The 23,537-nt window shown below is 47.8% G+C and overlaps 1 protein-coding gene across 1 annotated transcript in view; it reads left to right on the top strand.

The window, feature by feature from the left end:
• Nucleotides 1-22,939, top strand: part of LOC142904231 (furin-like) — a gene marked incomplete at its 3' end in the record, with an annotated part of 70,188 nt that extends 47,249 nt beyond the window's left edge. The window contains exons 7-14 of the mRNA XM_076050202.1: nucleotides 5,213-5,301; nucleotides 9,360-9,532; nucleotides 15,102-15,314; nucleotides 17,299-17,399; nucleotides 18,954-19,057; nucleotides 21,410-21,527; nucleotides 22,348-22,527; nucleotides 22,760-22,939. Of these exons, the coding sequence (XP_075906317.1) occupies nucleotides 5,213-5,301; nucleotides 9,360-9,532; nucleotides 15,102-15,314; nucleotides 17,299-17,399; nucleotides 18,954-19,057; nucleotides 21,410-21,527; nucleotides 22,348-22,527; nucleotides 22,760-22,939 (1,158 nt within the window). The remainder of the gene's footprint in view (nucleotides 1-5,212; nucleotides 5,302-9,359; nucleotides 9,533-15,101; nucleotides 15,315-17,298; nucleotides 17,400-18,953; nucleotides 19,058-21,409; nucleotides 21,528-22,347; nucleotides 22,528-22,759) is intronic.
• Between the last annotated feature and the right edge of the window lie 598 nt (nucleotides 22,940-23,537).

The raw sequence follows: 23,537 nt of genomic DNA, 5'->3' as shown, positions 1-23,537 counted from the left end.
TGTGTGTGTGTGTGTGTGTGTGTGTGTGTGTGAATAGTTGTTCATCTTACCATGTGGCCTTGCAATGAAGTGTTTTATTGTCCAGGGTGTCACCCTGCCTTTGCCCCATAACAGCTGCGACAGGCTCCAGCAGACCCCCTGCAGAGATTTTTCTTCATTTTTTTCTTTTAATCTTTTTTTTTTCATGCCACTTTGAATTATTGTAATTGCCCAAGCTGGTTAGACTGCAGTGGATCCTCAGGTGATTGTTGCTGCACCATGTGACAAATCTTCCCATTTATTAGGACATATATCACGAACCTGGATAGGCATGAATAGAAATGGCGACTTAATTAGCTGGCAGAGAACTGTGAAGCAGTAATTTTAGTTTGAATCAATCTCACGGTTGTCCCCAAGGTTTCAGCGAGAGCAACAGCATGTCACTGGAAGAGGATCTGTGCAGATACTCTGCCTCTTGAGATACAACGCCGACATAAACTTTTAATCTGTTTTTCCGTGGCTGCTGTGGCAGCGGCGTCTCACCCAAGGTCTTAGACTAGTTATTTTTTTCTTCCAAAAGAAGATCTGAGTTAAAGGACTTCTGAAAGCCAGGTGAGTGAAACAGGCACTGGCACTCAAGGATCAGGGTGCGTGTTGGACGCTCCCTTTTCGAGAATGACTTTTGGATCGAATTTTTAGGTAGTGCAAGAGTGTCAAACTCGGTGAGATTATACATTTTTAATGGAAGAGCTCCACTGCAGCAATGAAGAGTACATTGTGGGGTTGCATTGCACCATTTCCCGAGAGAAACAGGGGCGCTGGAACATTGTTTTCTTGGTTGTTGCTGTTTGGGTTTTTTTCTTCCAGTGAAGCGGCAGCGCCCTTCTTGACCAATGGTGCTGCTGGTCATGAGAGATAAAAGCATTACCTCACAATAGCACTCTTTCCTCTCTTCTTTCGATAAGATAAGGGAGGTCACATTGACTGTGTGAGTAGAGCATCTATCCGTTTCAGAAGCAGCTTTTTTTTTCTAATCTCTGTTTTTTTTAAGCTTTGTTGGCTCTTGTGCCCGCAGCGTGTCGCCTGGACCAAGCTCGTAGCTTCTGCCAATCTCTGACTCACACTAATGATTTATTTACTGTGACTCGCCTTCCCCCAGATGACGAATCACTATTTTAATTTCCCGTTTTTGTGTTTACACATATCATTTGATCACATCCATCAATTCCAGCAACATAGTTGCACGCCGCGAGTTGGTGCTCGTGTTGCCTTTTCCAATGTGATTAAAATGGGAGGCTGAATGACAGTGCTCGGGGAATGAGAAATCATTTAATTTCATGGGCATTTGACACATAAATTGCGGCTTCATTTCCAACTCCCTTTGTCCACTCTGGCACATCTTGGCTTTCCTGCTCGCAAGTCAACCAAGGCCACTCTCACGCACACACACACATGTCCTGTGCACGTGCTGGGATGTTTTGGGGGGGGAAAAGCAGCATCTTGGGATGCACAACCACTCCCTGAATGTTTTCTCAGGCCTTTTTGTCAGTAATGGCAAAATCCAATCCTGGCATCCCAGCATTGGACATGTGGTGTGTAAAAGCCCGCTCGCAGTGCTGTGGATGAGACTGCAGTGACGAGCTGCAGGTAGAAAATGGGGTTGTTGCTGCATCAGACTTGAACAGACCAATATATTTTTAAAAGAACATATCAAACACAAGGATTTTTCTTTTTCTGAAGGCAAAAAAAGAATAAATCTCCTCTTATTTAAACCAAATAATGAATTGCTAATACTGCTATTTGCAGTGCAATTCATCTGCAAATATCTGCACAGCCCAAGCATGTAGCAATCTGGGCCAAGCCATCTGGCTTGCCCCGATTGCAAACAGCGTGTATTTTTGCCCAGTGCTGACGTTTGGATGTTCTCTCGCCTGTGTATTAAATTAAAGTGAAAGAATATGTTCTCATTAGAAATTAGGGCTCCTTCTATGTATGCTAAGTCAATTTTCCAGCACAGGGAGATTAACGGCGAGCAAAAAAGGGAAATGTGACGTCTGACTCACTGTACAAATGTAGCTAAACGTCGATCCAACATAAACAAGCGCCCCCTTTGGATCACTGCCCATTAAATAGAAAGACCTGCGCGGAGCTGGCACTAAACTGTGGAGTAAGTGTTCAAATTGATTTTTTTTATTTTTTTTTATTTAGACTTTATCCCATTATAGGCTAAATTGTTTTTGTTCCAGGAGGCACTGGCTGTTAGGAGGAAGAGCATAACTTCACCATTCAGATGAAGTCAGATGCACGTGGCTGAAAATGAGCGTAGGTCTCCAGTCAGCAGCCGGCCTGCACCGTTTGTGCTCGTAATTACATGATAAATTGGTGTCGATGGTCTCATAACGGCGTTCAGTCAGCCAGTTACTGTCAGGCGCACAGTGAGGCGCTAAAATGTAATGAGTGGGCAGGTCGGTTCCTCTCCGCTGCCCTGATTGAACAGAGACATACTAAAAGGTCCGCGGGCCACTTAGAATTCCGGCCGAGCCGCCTGCCGTTACAGAGGTTGTTGCATCTGGAATCTAAATAGCCGACACCCACTGCCTTTAGCTGATGCCTCGACTTGATTTTTTTTTCCCCCCAATGAGATAAATGTGGGTGACATGCGAATTGTGGTCGTCATGGTGGAGTCATTATTCTGCCTCGACGCTGTACTTTTCTCTGATAAATGGTCACATAAAGCTCAAATAAAAGGCTTTTCTTCATAAATCTTGATTAAAAAATGTTCCCGAAGGAACCTTTAACTTTTCTCCAACTGATTCAGTTTGTGCAATGTGAAAGAGCTTCTCGGCACTAAAACACCCGTACTTTAACCTTTTGATGGCTGCGGTAACATTTTAATTGCGTTAGTGATGCATCGCACTGTGCCATATGTTGTGCCAAGGTCCTTCCCGTATTTTTAATACGTCCAGTCCAGTCCAGCCAGATGATAACTGGCACGACAATTACTTGGATGCTCCTAGCTTTATGACAGCTCGGCTTCTTTAATAAGCATTTTGCCAGCGAGAAGGATCCAAACTGCATTTAATTGCCATTCCACCTCCTTGTTTTTACCCCTCTGTGCATTGTGTGGATTTTTAAATCCTGACATTGAAGGAGCAAAAGAGAACAACAAAGGAGGAGCCGGGAAGAACGCAGCAGGGGATCCCCTGCTAAAATGTTCACGCTGGAGAATTAGTGGGTGTCTAATATATCACAGCGCTGCACCGAGTCTAATCAGAATCCCAGCTGGAGGCGCCGCCACGCTCTGACCCTGAGAAACAACTTTGTCCTCCGCCTCATAATCAAAGAGAGTAGGAGATGAGTGAGAGGAAGGGAGGGGGGAAAAAATCATCCTCAGCTGCTTCAAAACAATGCATAATTAGAATGTTTTTTTTTGCCGTGATGTTCACTAAGAGACAGGTGCGAATGGGAACCGCCACTAATTGGATCTCTGCACTTGGGGACCTTTGTTGAGCTCCTTCTCCATCCCTTCACATTTTGATCCCACTCGTTCCCAGTCAAACGGAGGAGCTTCAGATCAGCCGTGAGGAGTTTACAGCCCTGGAGTCGTACAGAGATGGTTTCTTAAGACAAGCCTTGCAGGTTTGGAGGGGTTATTGGTGCGCGGCATCCATTTCAGAGGAGCCTTTGTGTTCTCTGATGCCCTTTGTGCAACACCGCCGTGCAGCTTTTGACATTGATGAGCTGAGCATTGTCTCACAATAGAAACCAAGCAGCATCTCTGCAATCAAACCTCACGCCACCTCTGTCAGGTTCTCCCTGTCCTGACGTGCACCACCTCTGCACGTCCGAGACACTGACCACACTTCCAACCTCAGTGTTGCATCATGTTCAAGTCCACGTCCAGCCTCATTCTTAGACACACCTGGAGGGTATTCAAATGAAAAATGAATGAAGCTGAAGCGATAGCTTTCCTTCCACAAACCCCAAGACATGAAGGTATCGGACAGACACTTTAAATTATTCAGGTTCATTTTATTTGGCTTGGCCTGAAGCCAGGAGGAGTCGAGATGTTGATGGCTTAGGCATCGTTTGTGTATATGTATTTTTCGCTCAGGTTTCCCGAAGTCTGATTGAAAGACTCAATACCCAGAACCCAAATGACAGTGGATTGATTTTAGACATGTTAAAAAAGTAATGGAGTCGAGAGAAGGGCACAGACTCTCTGAGGACGAGCAGAATCTACCAAAGGCATTGTGTTTTATTGATGTGTTTCAAAAACACGCACACAAAAAAAAGGTATTTTTCCCAGCTTATCCTTGGCACACGGCGTTATTTGCTATTAAAAATTCACAGGCAGCAGCGAGCAGCTCCTTTTGAAAAATCACTTTGAAATGTGACCTCACCTTCTACTAAAACAGAATATCCAAGCCCATCAAAAGTGAAAGTGTTGATTGTTTCCTGAGAAATCTGCAACCGAACCCTCAGAAAGTGTGCGAGTGCGTGGGTGTGTTTGGTCTCGCTGGAGGGGCGGAGCTGCTGAAGGAAGCCGCCGACCCTGCAACTGTTACCAGATTCATATCCAAATGTTGCTGATCCAGGCTCATGTGGAAGCAAAGTAGAAAACATCGCCCCGGTCTTCTTCAACCCCAGCTACATCGGACATGAGGCTCACTCTGCTTATTCTGTCATCACATGATCAAGGGGCAGTTGTGAGTGAATTACATTCATTGTTTCTAACTCATTGGACACCGTCCCCACAAAGGCTGCTGTTCTCCGTGCGCTTGTGTCTAAATGAATAACTGGCGACTTAAAAGAGGCTGGTCTGGTCTCTCTGTTCACCTCGCATGTTAATTTCCACGAGGTGTCCTTTGTTGTGAATCTGCAATATAAGAATAAAATACAAGGATTTTTTTTGTTTGTTTGTTTGTTTCAAGCCAGTCCCTTTGGTTCAAAAGAGTGTGTGTGTGTGTGTGTGTGTGTGTCTGTGTGTGTGTGTGTGTGTGTCTGTGTGTCTGTGTGTGTGTGTGTGTGTGTGTGTGCGCCTCTTCTGGTGCACTCCGCCTCGGCACAACGAATCACAACAGGCTCCTTTTCTTTCTCCGCTTTTGACTGAGGTGTATTTTTAGCATCACCTCAGCCGACAGTGTTTTTAAAATAATTAAATAAAAACGGAGCTCAACAGGGTTTGCCTCCTTTTCCTTTTTTAATTTCTGTGTCGCCTTCCCCTCCGCAGACACGGGACCCGGTGTGCCGGCGAGGTGGCGGCCGCAGCCAACAACGGCGTGTGCGGGGTGGGCGTGGCCTACAACGCTAAGATTGGAGGTGAGTGGCTCTTTGATTGAGAAGTCGTTTTGTTGGATGCGCTACAATGCGGCGCCGCCCTCCACAAAGTCGGGAGGAGTGGAGGTCTACAGCACACGTGCTAATTGATGAAGCCAGTTTCAGAGAAAAGCAGCGGCTGCTGCTGATTTATCACATCCAGCCAATCGGCTCCTGTCGTTCGGCTGCTCGAGTGAGAGCGAGGAAGAACCCCGCCATCCGTCGCCGCCTTCGACAAAAAGCTTTGGCTTATTTCTGCTGCGTCTCCACGCCTATAAAGAGATTATAGATCCTTAAGGAGCGCTTCTCCCTCATCAAACGGGAATCAATTTCACACCTCTCCTCACTCAGATGTTTTGCGGCGAGCAAAGTGCCAACTTTCCCTGGGCACTTTGCCTCCCGCTCTTCTTCCCAAAGCGTTTCATTGAAGTTGCAAATTGAGGAAGCAATCTTGAGTTTTCTGTATCGACTGAAGGAACCAGGCGGGGCCTCCGGGGTCGGGACCGCACGTCCTCCCAGACGGAGCCGTCAGTCTGTATTTACAGATGTGCGTTAGGAAGGCCGAGACGTCCGCTTGGATCGGAGCGCTCCCTCGCTAACTTTTTTTTTTCCCCGTCACCAAACAATCTGTCAACGACGCGGCGGCGGCCAACAAGGCTCAGCGGAGCCTCGGCGCTCCCGCTCGCAGATGCTCCTCCTAACTCTCCTTCTTTGTCTTCATTACCATCCATCTCTCCACGGGGGCCTCGCGTCCGCCCTCCTTCTCATCACGAACTCTTTGGTGGATCTGTTGGTGTCCGTGGGAAGGTGTGTGTGTGTGCAGGGGGGCGGGCGTGTGTTAATGAACAACTGTGAGTCGCTGCCAAAAACACAGTTCGCGTGTGTTTTTCAGGGATTTTGTCGTTTGTTTGAGGACTGGAATGCGTTTTTAACAAACTGAGGATATCGTTTTGAGGAGGAGTAGTGGTAGTGGTGGTAGTAGTAGTAGTAGTGGTAGTAGTAGTGGTGGTGGTGGTGGTGGTGGTGGCAGTAGTAGTAGTAGTGGTAGTAGTAGTTACACTTGTCTTCACCCTTCCTGCTTCCTGTTATTCAGTGTTGTGGTGAAAGCTCAGGTTTAGAGGAAAACTGCTTTGTCTGACATTTTGTGTCCTGTTGTGTTTTATGTCATATGTCAAATGCTGTGTGTTCTGTCTTGGGGTCCACAATGTATGTTTGTTTCTTTCATTGTGTTACGGCCACAACGGATAAACTCAAACCAATTAGAAGACCGAACATCTAAAAAAAAAAGGGACGCCACCACAAACAATTCAAGTGTGCAAAAAAAAGGTTTTATTTCTCAATAACCATATTTTAATTATATATAATTATATAAAATTATATAATTCCCCAACAAACAAAAAGGACTGGAGACCCCGGCCAAAAGAAACAAAAGAGGGGGAAGGTCTGAGCCAGCCACGCTGTTGGCCGTCGCCCCAGCCCAACCCCCATAAACTGCCTAAAACAACTTACCTAATAAAGGATCGAAAACAGGACTACAGACGATCCCCAGTCCAAACTAAAATAACAAACTAAAGTAATAAATGCCCAGCACGCTAACCTGTGCCAGCGCTCAACCCCAAACAAAGTAAACCACTCGGGGAGAGTAACTCCCCGAGAATCTGCTGCTGCGGTGGGGCCCCCCGTTTCCCGCTGGTCCGCCTCCTTTTATCAGGTTGGTTGCCTCCAGGTTAATTCACCTCAGGTGCTGCCTCCAGAATAGAAAGGAGGAGGAGCGAGAGGAAGAGAGCGAGAGGGCGAGAGAGAGAGCCGGCGAACAGAATGCGTCCTAAGACGCATTCAAAACAGGGCGTTCTCCCGTCGACTCATAACACATTGTTTGAACTCCAGATGCTGGTTGGTATTACATGCCTCACACAAACAGCCGCTGGCTATTATCATAAATATCCAAATGTATCCACTGCCCCTTGTTCTCTTTTGAAATGAGTCAATCATATTTCAGAAGCTATGAACAAGGATTGAGATGTAGTTATTTTTTTTTAATTTTAGTATATTGGGGTTAACTTCAACAATAGACTAAAAAATAAATTCAAGTCCCCTGAAAGACGGAGAGAAAAACGTGTGTGTGTGTGTTTCCAACAGTAAATTGGATCTAAGAAAGTGTTTAACAGCTTTAATTGACCCCTCCTCCTCCCACACTTGCTTTTTCTTTCAACCTTCTGTTTCCCTCCACTTTTAAACGCAGTCAGGTGCACGCACACGCACACGCACACACACACACACACACACACGCCACTTTTCTTCCCGCCACCTTTAACGCAGTGTAGCTGCAGGGGACTGGCACAGCAGCGACTTAATAAGGAACCACGGAGCTTCAAATCCATGATGAAAATAGTTTGGAGTGTGTTTTTATCTCGCTCGCTCGCTCGCTCCGTTTTAATTACCGCTGAAGAAGCGCCACTGCTTAACGATCACTTCGCCAGAAACTGTCTTTAATCTGCCGTGGTGGTGTGCGTTTGCTTGATACACAACTACATTCCAGCGCTGCCTCCGCTCACTAACGACCTCCACCCGCCTCCACCTCCCCCCTGCCCCCTCCACCCGCTGACGGATCGCCTTGGACTTGATTTGGACGTCGTCTGTCATCTGGTCGCCCTCCGACACGCGGGGCGGCCCGTAATGGACCTTTATTGTGCGGCGGCTTCATTTCATGCCCTTCTCCAGCCATTAGTGTTGGGGGGGAGTTGATCTGAGGTGCCAAGGCTTCAAACGCTCGGCCAGGTGTGATGAAAGGCGGCGGCGTGCGCTCGCCTGCGGGGGGGCGACTGGTGCAGATCGACTCCGTTAACTCTCTTCTAATGTCTGTTTATGTGTGGCGCCCTCCCCCGGCCCCTCCTACCCCCGCCCCCCACCCTACATTCCCCCCCACCCCTCCACCCCCCACTCCCTCCCGTTGCGCATCGTTATATTTTCTGGCTTATTTCTCCAAACGTGGCCTCAGATTGTGGCCAAGAAAACAGCCGTCAGCGACTGTGTGACTGCTGCACGGTGTCAGATCTGTTCAAGCATCCACTGCAGCTCTGGTTTGTGTGTGCGTGTGTTTTTCGTTGGTTTTTTCTTTACTCGTGCTCATTACAAATAGAAGTTTGATTTGTGTGTGTGTGTGTTTGTCTGTTCTATTCTGAAACTCTTGTCAGGCCTTTTTTTTTGTTGAGGTTTTTTTTTCCTTCTTCTGAAAGGATGATTTGTTTCAGCCGTAGCATGACAGCGTTTCTCTCCTCATCACGTTGTGTTTCTACCCCTCCCTTCAGGTTTCTAGACATGCACTATCTCTCTTTCCCATCTGTCATCCCTCCGCTCTTCCTGCGTCACTTTACATGTCTCTCTCTCTCTCTCTCTCTCCCTCTCACTCTCTCTCTCTCTCTTACTTACTTGCCTAATCCAGTGGGGATTACCAGGGGGCGCAACGGAGGTCAGGAAAAAAATGCAAATATACGAATAAATAATAAAATTGAATTTTTTTTTTTGAATTATTATTATCGCATTGAATACAATGGCTGAATCTATAATAGTATAGGGTTGTCTGCCAGTCACAAACTTTGCTCATGGCGTCCTGTTGGTGCCATTTATCAAGGTGATTTGCTCCTCTAGCCAGCCTAGACAACAGTAGGTGCCCATCATGAGGCCGCATGCTTAAAGTTATGGCCTTGCAGCCATAGAGAAGAGTGGTCATGATTATCCGCATGGTAGTTGGTAGTATTCTTCAAATACCAAAACAATTGTCCAATAACAAAAAGTGAGAAAAAACTTTCCCGAAGTTGACGTTTCATATAATATAATACACACAGTATGTGTGCATATATGTATGTCTATGTATATATATATGTGTATGTATTTTTTTTTCCATGTATTTGTTAGCATTGTCTATTGGTGTGTACGGGGTGTCCCTGCCAACAATCTAATGCCGTGTTTAGCCCTGGGCTTCTCTGCAATGCCTGATTTTATTTGTATGTTTGTATGACCCTCCCCCAAACCCCCACCCCCACCCTACCCCCCGCCTGCAGGGGTTCGTATGTTGGACGGCGAGGTGACAGATGTGGTGGAGGCCCACTCCCTCAGCCTCAACCCCCAGCACATCCATATTTACAGTGCGAGCTGGGGCCCCGAGGACGATGGCAAGTCACTGGACGGCCCTGCCAAGCTGGCCAAGGAGGCCTTCCTGCAGGGAATCACCCAGGTCAGCCGCAGCACAGCTGCACTCACACTCTTCATCAGCTCATCACTACCCCACCACCACCACCACCTCCTCCTCCTCCTCCTCCTCGCAGCCTCACTGTCTCAATAAGAGCCGCTCCTTCAAGTCTTTCACACAGTTTTGGCTTCTTCCTGCTATTTATTGCGTCTGTATTTAGATATGATTGTGACAACAGCAGATGGTTTGGCTGGCAGCTTGTTGCGTTGAATTTATTTCTGTTTTCTTGTTTCTTTAAAAAAAATAATAATAATACATTTAATTTTGCAGGGATTTTTCTTTCCCTCTAATTATAATTGAGCAGTGCCGCTTCTACTGCTGCTGTTAAAGGGCTCTTTTATTGAAAGTTTGCTCATTTCCTGTCTGGCCCGTGCGTCACACAAAGTGATATTTAGCTATTTTCAGCGGATGCAAAATCCACCTTTCATCTCTATAAGACAGAAATGATCTCGGTATGGGCGACACGGTGGCACAGTGGTTAGCGCTGCCGCCTCACAGCAAGAAGGTAGAGGGTTCAATTCCGGACCTGAGACCTTTCTGTGTGGAGTTTGCATGTTCTCCCTGTGTCTGCGTGGGTTCTCTCCGGGTTCTCCAGCTTCCTCCCACACTCCAAAAACATGCATGTGAGGTCAATTGAACATTCTAAATTGTCCGTAGGTGTGCATGTGAGTGTGAATAGTTGTTTGTCTCTATGTGGCCCTGCGATGAACTGGCCACTTGTCCAGGGTGTCCCCTGCCTTCGCCCTAAGACAGCTGGGATAGGCTCCAGCAGACCCCCGTGACCCTGAGCTCGGGACTAAGCGGGTATGGAAAATGAATGAATGAATGAATGATCTTGGTATATTTTGTTGTTGCTTTAAATTGGTTCTAAACATAAAGTGTAAGAAAAATATTATTTGCCATTTAGTTTTGTTGCCATGTGCTTTTGTGAGTCTTTTTTTTTTTCATTTGGGATAAGGATTTGGGGAAATGCATGGTAAGCCATCCAATTAGTTTGGCTTTGACCATCTTAAAAGTAGCCTTTTAGCATTTAAGGCCCACTGTGGCTCAGTTTGCTGTAGAGGAGCATTTCAAGCAATTAAACTGATTTGAACAGGTCCAAACTTTCATTTTCCTTTCAGGCATTAGTTGAGACGAGGATTTTATTGTCATCGAAGAAATTTACTTAAGATGTTCACAATATTTGAGTCACTTTGCTAAGCTAAGAGGCTTAAGATTAAGCCTTTTTTTTTAAATATGAGATCAGTATTTTTTCAGATCGGTTTCCAGTTTAAAAAGAGAATTTTTTTTTTTTTCTCTTGGAGAATTCTGTCGAACGGTCTTGTATGGGCGTGTTGCCAAGGTGAGGACGAACCCAAAGTGACTTTGGAAATCACGCTCTGAATAGCGCTTTAAGTGCTGGATAAACAAAGACATTAAAGAGCATAACACAGCGTCCATGACCAACATCACCTCTTCTCTAATGTCTCCGCCTGCTGCATCAAAAGAGGTTTACAGAGAGGGCCGCTGATGAATGCGAGCCGCGAGAACAGAAAACGATTAGCGGCCGCCGAAGCAGAACAACAGTTACATTCAAAAGGCAGCGGTGATTAGTGTATAATCGGGTGAAACTGCGGCTCCGGAGAAGAAAATCTCTTAACGTCACCCACTCCGGTTGCCAAATCACCTACAAATCGCAGCGTGTCGGCGAGGAGAAATTGCCTGACAGCGACGCAGCCGGACCTTTCTGCTTCAGCGTGTGTCCTTCTGCCAGCGAGATAACCTCTGGCACTGAAGTGCTATCGTCTGCTCTCTGCGAGTCGCAGCAAAGGCTGCTTCAGGTCACACACACACACACACACGCTCACCGAGCAGGGGGACCAAGGAATTATTAGCCGGCGCTTCAAGACGGCCGGCGCTGCAGATTTACTCCCAAAAAAGTGGAAGATTATTTTCCCCCGTCGCAGAACTGAGGTCACATGTCAGATCGGGATGCAGGGAGGTAATATGAAAAATGGATCTCCCTTTTTTATTCTGCAAGTGTGTGTAACAGTAGTTCAGAATGTGATATTCGCAAAGCTGAGCTGGAGAAAAGGCTCCTGCAACAACTGTTTTTAAAACACACACACCTTCTCTCTCACACTCACACACACACACACACACACACACACACACACACACACACACACACACAGCTCATACAGTGAAGGTGTTGATGTGACAGGACTTATATTGATTTTCCAGGCAGGCAGTCAGGCAGGCAGAGTCAGACAGACAGTCCAGGCAGGCAGACAGTCTTTAACAAGTGCAGTTGCCCAGCGTTTCTGCAGCAGCTTCCCCTCCCGCCACCAAACACCCCGGCTAACAACTTCAACCTTTTTATGTCTCGCTGCCGGCATCAGCCGGGGCACGAGGCAGGACGCACTGTGCTGCTTCTTCTTCTTCTCCGTTTGTTCCATCGTTCACACCGCGTTCTCCGGGGAGCCTCGGCAGCCCGCAAAACATACACACCTCCGCCGCTGCAGAGTCATTCTGCTGCCATCGGCCTTCTCGCCCAAGCTTGTTAAAAGCCAAAGTGATTGTTTCCATCTCTGTTAGTTGATTTTCTACATTTTGTATTGCTTGAGAAGAGCCAACAGAGAACCACAGACTCTTAAAGGTCCAGTGTGTAAGATTTGGCTTGATGAGAAGTGTTTGATATATAATATTAATATAATAAAATAAAATATAATAAAACATAATAATATAATAAAATATAATCTAAGTCATTAGGTTTTCCCACCCTTCGAACAGTTCTCCGATATATAGCCTGACAGCGCCTGAAATGCGCTGTCAGGCTACCTTGAATACCAGGCTTTCTTATAAAAAAATTACACTTTGGATCTTTAAATGTCAGTATTCAGAGCTAAAAAAGAGAGTTTAGCATTTTATTTTTTGTATCTTGTCCGCACAAAGTCAGCACAGCTGTTTTTTCTGAACAACCAGGCTGAGATTCTTCTCCAAACGTGCTGTTTTGATGCCATAAATTACAAACACATCAGGCTGCTTGGATCTTCTGTCCTGCAGGGTCGAAGGCTGGTTGGAGGAATTCCATTTTTCATGGTTCCTTATCTTCCTTTGTAGCCACATTGATCCTCGTGAAGCACCACATTCCACCAAAAGCTTGTTTGTTTTCCTGATGCTCAGGCCCCCGCGGTGGGGTTTTCCCTCCGCCGTGTCGGCTCCGGCTCTCCGGCAGCCTCCACATAAATGATGGCAGACAGACGGCGGTGTTGAAATGCAGCTTGACTAGTTTAACACGGCAGTCCGACCGCAAGGAGGTAATTCTAATGTATTGATTCGGATCCCCAGCTGCTCCCACGGGCCGGCCGTGCCCACCGCCTCCTTGTTGACAAGCCGGCCAGCCACTTGGGCGGCCCGCCGCAGGCTAATTGGTTTTGCAGACAGTGAATGTCAGCGGTGCTTCGCCATGTGTTCACTCAGAACACTCGGCCTGCGCAAAAACGGGTTTCCTCTCGGGAAATTATTTGGTAATCGAAAATTCCCTCAGATGCTCTCCCTGCGTGCTGCTGCTGCTGCTGGTGGTGGTGGTGGTGGTGCTACTGGTGGTGGTGCTGCTGCTGCTGCTGCTGCTGGTGGTGGTGGTGCTGCTGCTGCTGCTGCTGCTGGTGGTGGTGGTGGTGCTGCTGCTGCTGCTGGTGGTGGTTGTTTTTTCTCAAATCTGAGGTTAAACATGAGTCTAAATTAGAAATGAAGATTAAGAATGATTTACTTCTGTTTTCACTGACTCTTAATTGTAAATTGCTTGCCTCCAACTGGTTGTTTTTGCTCTCTCTCTCTCTCTCTCCCTCTCTCCCTCTCTCTCTCTCCCCCTCTCTCTTTCTCTCTCCCTCTCTCTCTGTCCCTCCCTTCCACCCTATGCGTTTGTCAAATTTGTATTCCACCCACCCAGTTCACCCAGTAGGCATTTGAAGAAAAGACTTTATGCACAATGTCAAACGAGCGCTGCGCTGTTGATTTGCCACTTTAATGAAAACAATCACCTTAATTGTTTGATCACCTTCAGAGAGACAGCTTGCGCCTCCGGTTCAACAGAAAAATGGGAAATTGGAAATACAAAAAAGTCTCTTTGTTTTGTTTAGCGCTTCGCAAAACCAACTCAAACATGAATTAATCAGACGGAATTAATTAGATTAAAAAATCGTATTTTTGAGCCAAAGCTAAACGGAAAGTTCCTTTTCCAAGTTTTTGTTAATAATAAATGAAAAGGCCTGTGAGGTCCTGCACTGGCAGCCTGGAGGACGCTGGCAGCCGCACGCTGACTGTCGCCCTCTGACTCCGTCTCCAGCTCCACGTCTGGGGACAATCACTAGGTCTCGGGCCGCCTCGGGCCGCCGCTGTCAGCCGCGTGTAGACGCAACAAGGTCAGGAGCGACAGAGAAGCAACCGCTGCCCTCAAAATGTGCAGTGAAATTTAAGCAGTCCCCATAAAAACGCCGTGGGCGAACGGCGCTGGTCAGAACTGTAAATGTGCAGTGGCTTTTTCACCACTGGAACATGTTGACAGCGGCGCTGGTGCGCCCTCTGCTCAAGTGTGGCCCCATTGATTTGTGGGTAGCGCCGAGGAGGCGCAGGAGCAGCAGCCCGATCCTCCCTGGACAAATGAGCTTCCTCGTTACTTCGAGGTTGCAGCTTTTCTAACGAGCTGGTCTGAACGCATCGCGTGTCTCTTGTACTGCACGTGTGAGCGATGCATTGTCACTGGCAGATATCAGGCCTGGGAAATTCTGTTTAGCCCCAGTGCGTTTTCGTAATTACATTTCCGCTGTTTGTTTCGCGATGTTCCGCGGCAATAAGTGGCTGACATCATGATGTATTAATAAGAGCTGTGCCTAAAGCGCCGCGCTGTTTCCAGACGAAGGAACACAAGTGACACGAGTGACAAGGCGCCTCGGCACAAACGCCTTTGTCGGAGGCAATTTATCACACTTCAAGCACCCCTTGTTAGCCGCTCTCACTTAACCTTCTCTTGCTGCGCTTCCAGTCAGCAGCCAAATGACCACAAACGTCCTCCATGTTTTTCATTTTCCAAGTTTAGCAAGGACGAAGCCCCTCGAGACGCATTATCTGGTTTTCCTCGTCGAACAAATCGATTGCAATATATACATGCGAGGAAGAGAAGAGTCCAACCGTAGTGATAATGATAATAGGAAGAATACATTTTATTTATAAAGCACTTTTCATGAGGAAATCTCAGAGTGCTACAGATAAAAACAAAATGAAGTAAAAATGTGAATCAATACACAACCATACCTAAATAACAAGCAGAGCAATCAGTTCAAAGCAAGGAGCGAGGAGAAAATATCTCATCAACCCACCTCAAGCAACAAATATCATTCGAAAAGGAAAACAAAATACTTACTCAACCCATCCAAGGACCAGTAACTGTAAAATAACCAAACGGAGAAGTCTTGAAAATACGATGTCATGAATTTAAGGTCATGTATTCCAGTCTGTTGGTGCTGTGTTCATAAAATAAAATATTTATGTGTATATGCATATGCACCCCACACAGGGTCGCGGCAGGCTGGGCTCCATCTTCGTGTGGGCTTCGGGCAACGGCGGACGGGAGAAGGACAACTGCAACTGCGACGGCTACACCAACAGCATCTACACGCTGTCCATCAGCAGCACCACGCAGTCGGGCAGCGTGCCGTGGTACAGCGAGCCCTGCTCCTCCACCCTGGCCACCACCTTCAGCTCGGGCAACCCCGGAGAGAAACAGATAGTGGGTGACGCACACGTTCATGTCACATTAGAACACACACACACACACACACACACACATGTTGTTGTTGTTGTTTTTTTCAATCTTTCTGCTTCAGATGTGCAAGCCAAGGAAAAAACTAGCCCAACATCAGTCAGCTCCAAGTTGACGTGGCTACATCTGAATGAACGGAGCCTTTTTTTTTTTTTTCTTCTTCTTCTTCTTTTTTTTTTTTTAATCTTTTTCTTTCTCTGAGCCAAAGTCGACATTAATCTCGCCTCGCACAAATCACCAATAGGCATCCAGTTGTCAGGATCAGAGGGTTTGATGTACGACACAGAGAGCGCGACGCTGACAAACAGTGAGAGACGTCGCGCGCTGCCATCAAGCTGCCTGTCAGCAGAAGAAAGGCTCTCGCTGCAGGGACGCACAATAACATAAAACATCCATAAATCTGCCATTTCCTTCCCAACACCACCACCACCACCGCCACCATCACCCCCACACCCCTCCGAAATACACCAGAGGCGTGCCGCAGGCTGGAAAACACAAGCCATCAAACAGTTGATTAGGAGCCGCTTTGGAAATGTTGCGCTGTCGCTGCTCTGGTGCGACTGTCAGTCAGCGTCGGGCAGCTTCGCTCTGACCAGGTGAGCATCAGCTGATCCACCGTCTGCAGCTCCGATCAATGAGTATCAATGAAATGGTCATAATGATATCGCAGTATAACTAACACTTTGCTCGGGTGCTCAGCCTTTGTTCTAAAGGTGAAATAGTTTATAGTTTACTGATGATAGAAAAAAACCCTCAAGATTCTCACAATGTGCTGTTTAGAAATTAGAGATCTTCCAAAGTGATGCCGATACACTAAGTGAAAAATGAGCAAAAGCTGTTGTCCATCAAAAGCTCTTTTTTTCTATTTTAAGGGCGATGAAACTGCAGCGCAGAGCCGCCACTGCTGCTGGCGCTGCTGCTGCCGCTCCTGCCTGTTCCCCCCCCCCCCGTTAGTTAGCAGGAACCGCTGGTGATCTCTCGCGCGAAACATCTCCAGATGTTCAATTAAACGGAGAGCGTTGTGAGACGCCACATTGCTCGCCGCCCTCGAGACCCGGCACGTACCTAAATTGCGAGTTGCAAGTATCGCTTTCCGTTGTTCCCTTGTAAAAAAAAACAAAAAAAAACAACCTCTTAAGCTGCTGTTTCATTGTCGGCTCACACTTGGCGACTGCCTCCAGTCAGTTCACTGCCCGGCACGGAGCGCAAAAAGAAATAAAATAAGGAAATCGGTGACGTGGATCAGCTGCATCGGTGTCAGAAAAGTTCGAAAAGTAGACAACTGGAGAGAAGAAAAGTATAAAACCTTTGTTCCAAGTTGCTGAGCTGAACCTCGAGGTTGTCGAGTCAAAGGTGTAAAAGTGTAATACTAGTTGTAGTCTAATTAGTTCATCCACCCGTCAGATAGCAATTTAGAGGGAACATGCAAACTCCACACAGAAAGGCCCCAGGCCCGGGAATGGAACCCCCAACCTTCTTGTTGTGAGGCGGCAGCACTGACCACTGCATCACCGATTTTTATTTTTTTCCACATGATGGCCTGGTCATTAGTGGCACAATCTGTCAGGCCAGGAGTTGCTGACCACCAGAACCCCAACACACACACTACCCCACCCCCCACCCCCACTCTGCCCTCTGGCTCGGTGCCGGTTCTGATGACCCAGACGGGCTCCATTAGTTCCGGGGAAGAGGCCGAAGAGGCAGAGCGCTCGCCAGCGCCACCTGGCCTGTGCCGCACTGATCTCGCTGACCTTCGACCGCTGCCCCCCCCCCACCCCCCACTGTGAGCTGGGGGCCGCAGACGATCACTCGCTCTCTCTCTGGTTGTTGCAGGCGTCACCGTCTTTGTCTTCTTCTCGCACACCATCCTTCCTTCCTCCTCTGCATGATATTTTATTTATTTCTGCATTTTCTCTCTCCTCTCCCCGCCCGGTCCTCTCCCGTCTCCAAGGTGACCACCGACCTGAGGCAGAAATGCACCGACTCTCACACGGGGACGTCGGCCTCGGCTCCGCTGGCTGCCGGCATCATCGCTCTGGCTCTGGAGGCCAAGTGAGTGAAACAGAAAAGGCAAAAAAAAAAAAAACACACAAAAAAAGAAAAAGCACAAAAAGCGTTTGTCGCCCGGAGCGATCGGGAGTAAAATGAATTCAGTCTGGGGGGGGGGGAATCTACACATGATGGCATTTTAATGCGACCGTCGAGCAGCAGAGCTGCGTGCGATCTGGAGCCGTCTCCTCAGACGACGACGCTTAATTAGCGAGACAGCCGAGCAGCCACTCACACACACACACACACACACACACACACACACGCACACGTTCAGAGCCCCCCCTTCAGGGACGTGGTGGGACCCCCTGCGTCCTCACTGTCTCCTCCATCATGGCTGCGTCCTGGCTGGTGTCTGGTTGCAGCGAGCCCCTCCCCCGACCATCGCCTCAGCTGCCACACCTCGGATCAGCCCACAGACGGCCAATCAAATCCAATATTTAGCTTACGGTACCTCCAACTGCCCCACCCGCCTGCTCGTGACATCACCGGGGGAGGACCTCCTTCACTGACGGCCGAGTGAGATTGACTTCCTCGTTGTCCTGACAGCATCATTGCTGCTGTTGCTGCTGCTGCTGCTGCTGCTGCTGCTGCTGCTGCTGCTGCTGCATCACTCTGAATTTCACCTCCAGATAGGCTCATCTAATAGACACACTGTCTTTTTTTCCACCTTCCCAATCTCGCGTCATGTTTTCATAATAAATTTTCTATCACTCCCTCTCTCCTCCTCTCTCTCTCCATCTCTCTCTCTCTCTCCGTCCCTCTCTGTCGATGAGGGATCTTGTCCATTAATAAGAAGCGCGCGTGCAGAAATGGAGGTGGGACGCGAGAACGCTGATGCCGAGCCGCGTTTCTATTTGTGTCGGGCCGTGACACCGGCGTGATTCACGGTTTGATTATCTCATAACCCACAACCGGCAAGTTTTCTTCCCCTCTCGCCCGCCGACTGAAAGGCATCACCTCTGCGACGCTGAGCCGAAGCCTTTTTAATAAATCCACTCCCGCAAAGAAAGACAGGAAGAAATGAGCGCCCCCACGCAGCCTCTCCTGAGTCCCAGATCTGATTACAGACTGTCACCTGGTGCTGGCCTGGACTCGACACTATCACTGTCGCACTGTGTTTGTGTCTTTGACATTTCACCACATAACTGATGATGTACCTCTGCTACATATAACTCCACTGCTGCTGCTGCTGCTGCTGCTGCTGCTGCTGCTGCTGCTGCTGCTGCTGCTGCTGCGGCGGCGGCTGACTGGCACATCCCTCGCCCCCGGGGGCCTCCTCCGTGACTCCGTGACTCCGTAGTATATTTCATTAATGCAGATCTGCTCTCGCTCCAGCCGGGTTTAGATTTCAGCCGTGTCACCAGACTGCTGACATTTCCCGGCTCGCAGCGCCTCCCTGTAGTTTTCCCTCCGCTTCCGTCCTGCTGTTTAAGGTCAGCCAGAACGAGGACGCGTTTCTCGTAACGGATAGCAAGTGTAGAACAGAGAGGTGACACCTGCCGGGGGACAGGCCAGAGGAAACCCAGCCAACGCTGTTTGCTCTGCTCCGTGCAGCATGAACCTGACCTGGAGGGACATGCAGCACCTGGTGGTGAGGACGTCCCAACCCAGACACCTCAGCGCTCTGGACTGGAGGACCAACGGAGTGGGCCGCCGAGGTACGTGGCCGACTGTGGACATCCAAGTGTGTACGATTATTTTCCTGATAATGAAGTCGCGACCTGAGGTTTCCCCACAGCACTGGAAATGATTCCACATAATTAAAATGCTAAGCCAACTTTCTGTAATGTCTGGAAAATAAATTATTGAAATGATTGAATTGAATCGTGTGTCCTGCAAAATAAATGGCCAACATTTTCTCTATAAAAAATATATATATGCATACAAATGTGTGTGTGTGTGTGTATATATAGATATATTATATCTATATATATGTGTGTGTGTGTGTGTGTGTGTGTGTGTGTGTGTGTGTGTGTGTGTGTGTGTGTGTACACACATACCTAAATTCTTTCTTCTATTTTTTTAAAGTAACGGAAACTGGCCACTAAAACCGTGAACCAATCAAATCAGCTCCGCGAGCCACCAGTTGAGAAACGCTGCTGCAGAGTTCACGTCAGGACACGGAGGGAACTGCTGGTGCTGCTGGGATTTTTTTTATTTATTTTTTTAACCTTGCAGTAACGGACAGCTCAAATTTGATCAAGTTGCACGGCAACCCCTCCCAGAGTAAACACGGCTTGGCTCTCCCTGCTGTGCACGTAATGTGCACAATAATAACTCCTCTCGCTGGGTTTCTAAGCTCCCTGCTCTCTGCTCTCTCCCCAAATCCTTGGATACTCGCTCTCTCAACATCTCCGTTCTGCACGCTCTCACTTTTTGTTTTTTTTCTTGTTTTCTTCCCCCTGACGGTTACACAGTGTGTGAGTTTCACACAATGCAAGGGATTCCTTCTTGTATAGGTTTGTGGTTCTGATGAGTGGGTCAGGGGTACGTTTGGACTAAAAGCAATTATTGGCTTTTTGTTTTATGCTTTCTATCATCTGTATATTTTATTTAACACTTTTCCCCTTTGAATTAATCTGCTACCATGTTTTTGATGTTTTTTTTGGAAGGAGTAAAATGTTGAGGAGGTGCCACAGCAATGTGTCAGTAATTTCTACCATTTCTATCACTGTGGGGGTTGTTTTTTTTTATTATAGATTTCACAAGAATATTCACATTCCAGTGAATTTTACATGTCTTCCCTGCAAATAATTTTTCAGCATAAACCGGGAAAAAAAAAAAACTAAAACAAAAGAAAGAAAGAAAGAAATTCCCTTCGGAACTTTTTGCCTGGTTTCTCCTCTGACTAATTCCTCAGAGCAGCGAGGCTGGATGGAGGCTTTGCGTTGCTGCTCGAAACACCGGGCACATTATTTCACTTTGAATCAGATTTCCGTAAAAGCAATAAATCCAGCGTTGTGTCAGGCAGGAAGCTGCAGCTACAGCAGAGCTGCGCACTCAGGGTTATTCTTCCCGATAAGGTTCCCTGCTCATCCAGCCGGCAAAACAACGGCACACGTCAACTCCTCAGCCGGCGCTGCAGCAGCGATAGGAGCTCAACGCCTCTTATCTTCCGTGTAAGGTAGCTAATTTTTCCACCGTGCTGCAGCGCATTCAAAGCAGGGTGGAAAACTTACCTGACCTGCGTGTTGCTGCGGAACAGCTTAAGGCTGCTGGTTGGCTGGCTGAATGACTCTTAATTTGTCTGCCTCTAGTTGCGTTTCCATTACCCCTAGAATTGCGCAAAATCTAAATATGGCAATAAAAAAAACTGGTGACGCAAGCAGCTAAACTTGGAAAAAAAACTCTCAAATGTGGCTAAAAGCTTTTGACGCTCTCATGAGGTGGTTTTTCACATGTATCCGTAGAGAGGGAAACACTTTTTCTGCAGTTACATGTCAGTGGACGTGACGTACGATGTCACGTGACCTGTTCACTGACCAGTGAAAATGGCACATTATTATTTTTTTTACAAATAATTAAAGAGAAAAAAAATGCAAACAAACAAAAGCAAACGTAATCCTGGTAAAAAAAAATCTCTCGTAATGAGATTTTTACGAGAATTACATCTTATTCGCTTCGCACCACTCAGTGGAAACACCTGCAAATCACAATTGTATTTTGTCGAAAATTTTTGAAATATTGCTTTTATTCAGCAAAAATCATGTCATGGAAGCGCAGCTACTGTCACGCTAACCCCCCCTCCCCCAACCACTGGCACACACAGCAGAGAAATGCTTCAGATATTTAATTTCTTCATCAGAAACGCCGGCACGCTCAGCAGACTTCCAGGAGGAGATCACTGATCCACAACATGTTTGCGCGACACACGTTGCACCTCAGCGCCGCTCCGAGTGGCTGGATGACGTTTCATGGATTTCTCTGGGGTCACGTTATCACGCCGACGCCTCCCGCCGAGCTTCCTCTGCTCTGCTCTGTTCATCCCCCTGCATCTCTCTCCTCCACAGTGAGTCACTCCTACGGTTATGGGCTCCTGGATGCAGGAGCGATAGTGGCTTTGGCACTGAACTGGACCACGGTTGCGCCTCAGCATCAGTGCATTCAGCCCATGCTCACAGAGCCAAGGTCAGTAGCGCGTGCGTTTGTGTACTTATCTACCTATCCAACAGGGGACATACGCATTGTTGCACATTCACCAACAGGGGACCGTGAAGCAAAGTGGGGGCATTTTTTATTTTCCAGTTCTCCACTGGGAGATGATTTCAATCATGTTAATTTCATTCTAAAATCCTCATGTGAATTATTTTCTAATTTTTGTCAATTGGGGACGTGGTAGCGCAGGTAACTTAGCGTCAAGTCTTACAGTGGAAATATGGAGGCAAATAAACAGCAGTGGTGAAGATGAAGCCTCGTGCTCGGCTGTCACTGAACAGTCTGCACTTCCAGAGGGAGGCAGAACAACCAGCAACTCACTGGGAGGACTGTTTGTTCCATGATTCATTGCATGAAAAATCGTGAATGAAGGCAAAATCTCATCAGACACACCAGCCAATCAGAAGCCTGTGAACAGAAGAGGCTGAACAGAAACGACAGTGTTGCTGCAGAAGGAGGAGAAGTCTGAAGCGGAGTGACTTCCTGGAACTGGACGAACCGTCACCCACGTTGGCGGTTTTACACAGTCTTAGTGAACTGGATGAAAAGGCCAAACTGCTTTGAAAAGCTCATAAAAATCTATGACTCAGGCGTGTGGGGCCAAGCTGAGTCATTTCCCAGCCGCTCTGCTCCCAGATCCAGCATTTGGGGTTCGGTTGGTCTCAGCTGTTCAGTTCCTGTAGATTTACAAGAGAATTTTGTGCCAACCTGCCTGCAGGCATCTAACAATAACTCCCCTTGCCCCCCACACCCCCCACCCCACCCCACCCACCACCACCTGTCCAACCTGCAGGGACATCGGGAACAAGCTGGTGTTCAGCAAGAGCGTGGACGCCTGCTGGGGGCGGCCCGAGCACGTCAGCACCCTGGAGCACGTGCAGGCTCGCCTCTCGCTGTCCCACAACCAGAGGGGGAAGCTGGCCATGCACCTGGTCAGCCCACTGGGCACCCGCTCCACCCTGCTGTTCCCCAGGTACACAATACAACACAACACAACACAACACCACCCAGTGCCAACACGTCAACACGTCAACACATATCTGGCCTCCCTCACGCCGCGACAAACACCAAAGGTGTTCTTTTGTGTTTGTTTTCTTTTACCACTGTCACACACACACACACACTCTCCCGCCAGCCTGCTCGTCGGTGTAAATCAACACCCACCCACACACACACACACACACCTGCTCTTGTCTCCCTCTCAGGCCCAACGACCTCTCCTCGGAGGGCTTCAGCGACTGGGCCTTCATGACCACGCACTCGTGGGGCGAGGACCCTCGAGGGGAGTGGACCCTGGAGGTGGAGAACGTGGTGCCAAGCGGCCGTGACTATGGTAACCCTCCCTCCCTCCCTCCCTCCACCCACCCGCTTGCATTCATTGTCAAGTCGGGTCACATCACATCCAGCCCACGCTGGCGCCGCCGCTCACCGGCCCCTCATCAACCAGGATCCTCCTGCAGACTTTTTCCCGCTGCTTTAAATAGCCGCCCCCCCACCCCCCACCCCCTCTGGCTGTCCCTCACTAGTAATTTGGTTTGTGTCATTTTTGTATGATTAGCATTATTATTATTATTATTCTCAGCGAGGGTTGCGGCTCTCCTAACTGTCATAAACTCTGAATTAAAAACAAGTTGACCGCCGCCGGCAAGGAAGGTGAATCCAGGCGGGAAGATTTTCTCAGACTTTTCAGTGATTGTCAGCGTCTCCTCCTCGAGTGCCGACGCAGGAAGTTCCCTCACGGACGCTTTGTTGGAAATTAAGACTGGCCTTGTCCAAAGTTCTGCGGCTGTTTTCATAAATAATGTTATGTTTGGTCTCAGGTTATTAAAAACACTTTTTATGAAGGTCCATAATTATGCATGACAGCATGTCAACGTTTAGAAATGATTGTCAGTGGTGGATATAATGTGTTATAAGCTCATCATTCATAATGTTTTATATCACCGCTTCAAAGTGGCAGTGAAGTCCTGGATGTTATTACCA

The sequence above is a fragment of the Nelusetta ayraudi genome, unplaced genomic scaffold, assembly GCF_046127955.1.
Source record: "Nelusetta ayraudi isolate G7.1 ecotype Tasmania unplaced genomic scaffold, CSIRO-AGI_Nayr_v1 ptg000125l, whole genome shotgun sequence".
Taxonomy (NCBI): domain Eukaryota; kingdom Metazoa; phylum Chordata; class Actinopteri; order Tetraodontiformes; family Monacanthidae; genus Nelusetta; species Nelusetta ayraudi.
The sequence above is the reverse complement of the archived record's forward strand: the minus strand, read 5'-3'. Positions and strand labels throughout refer to the sequence as shown.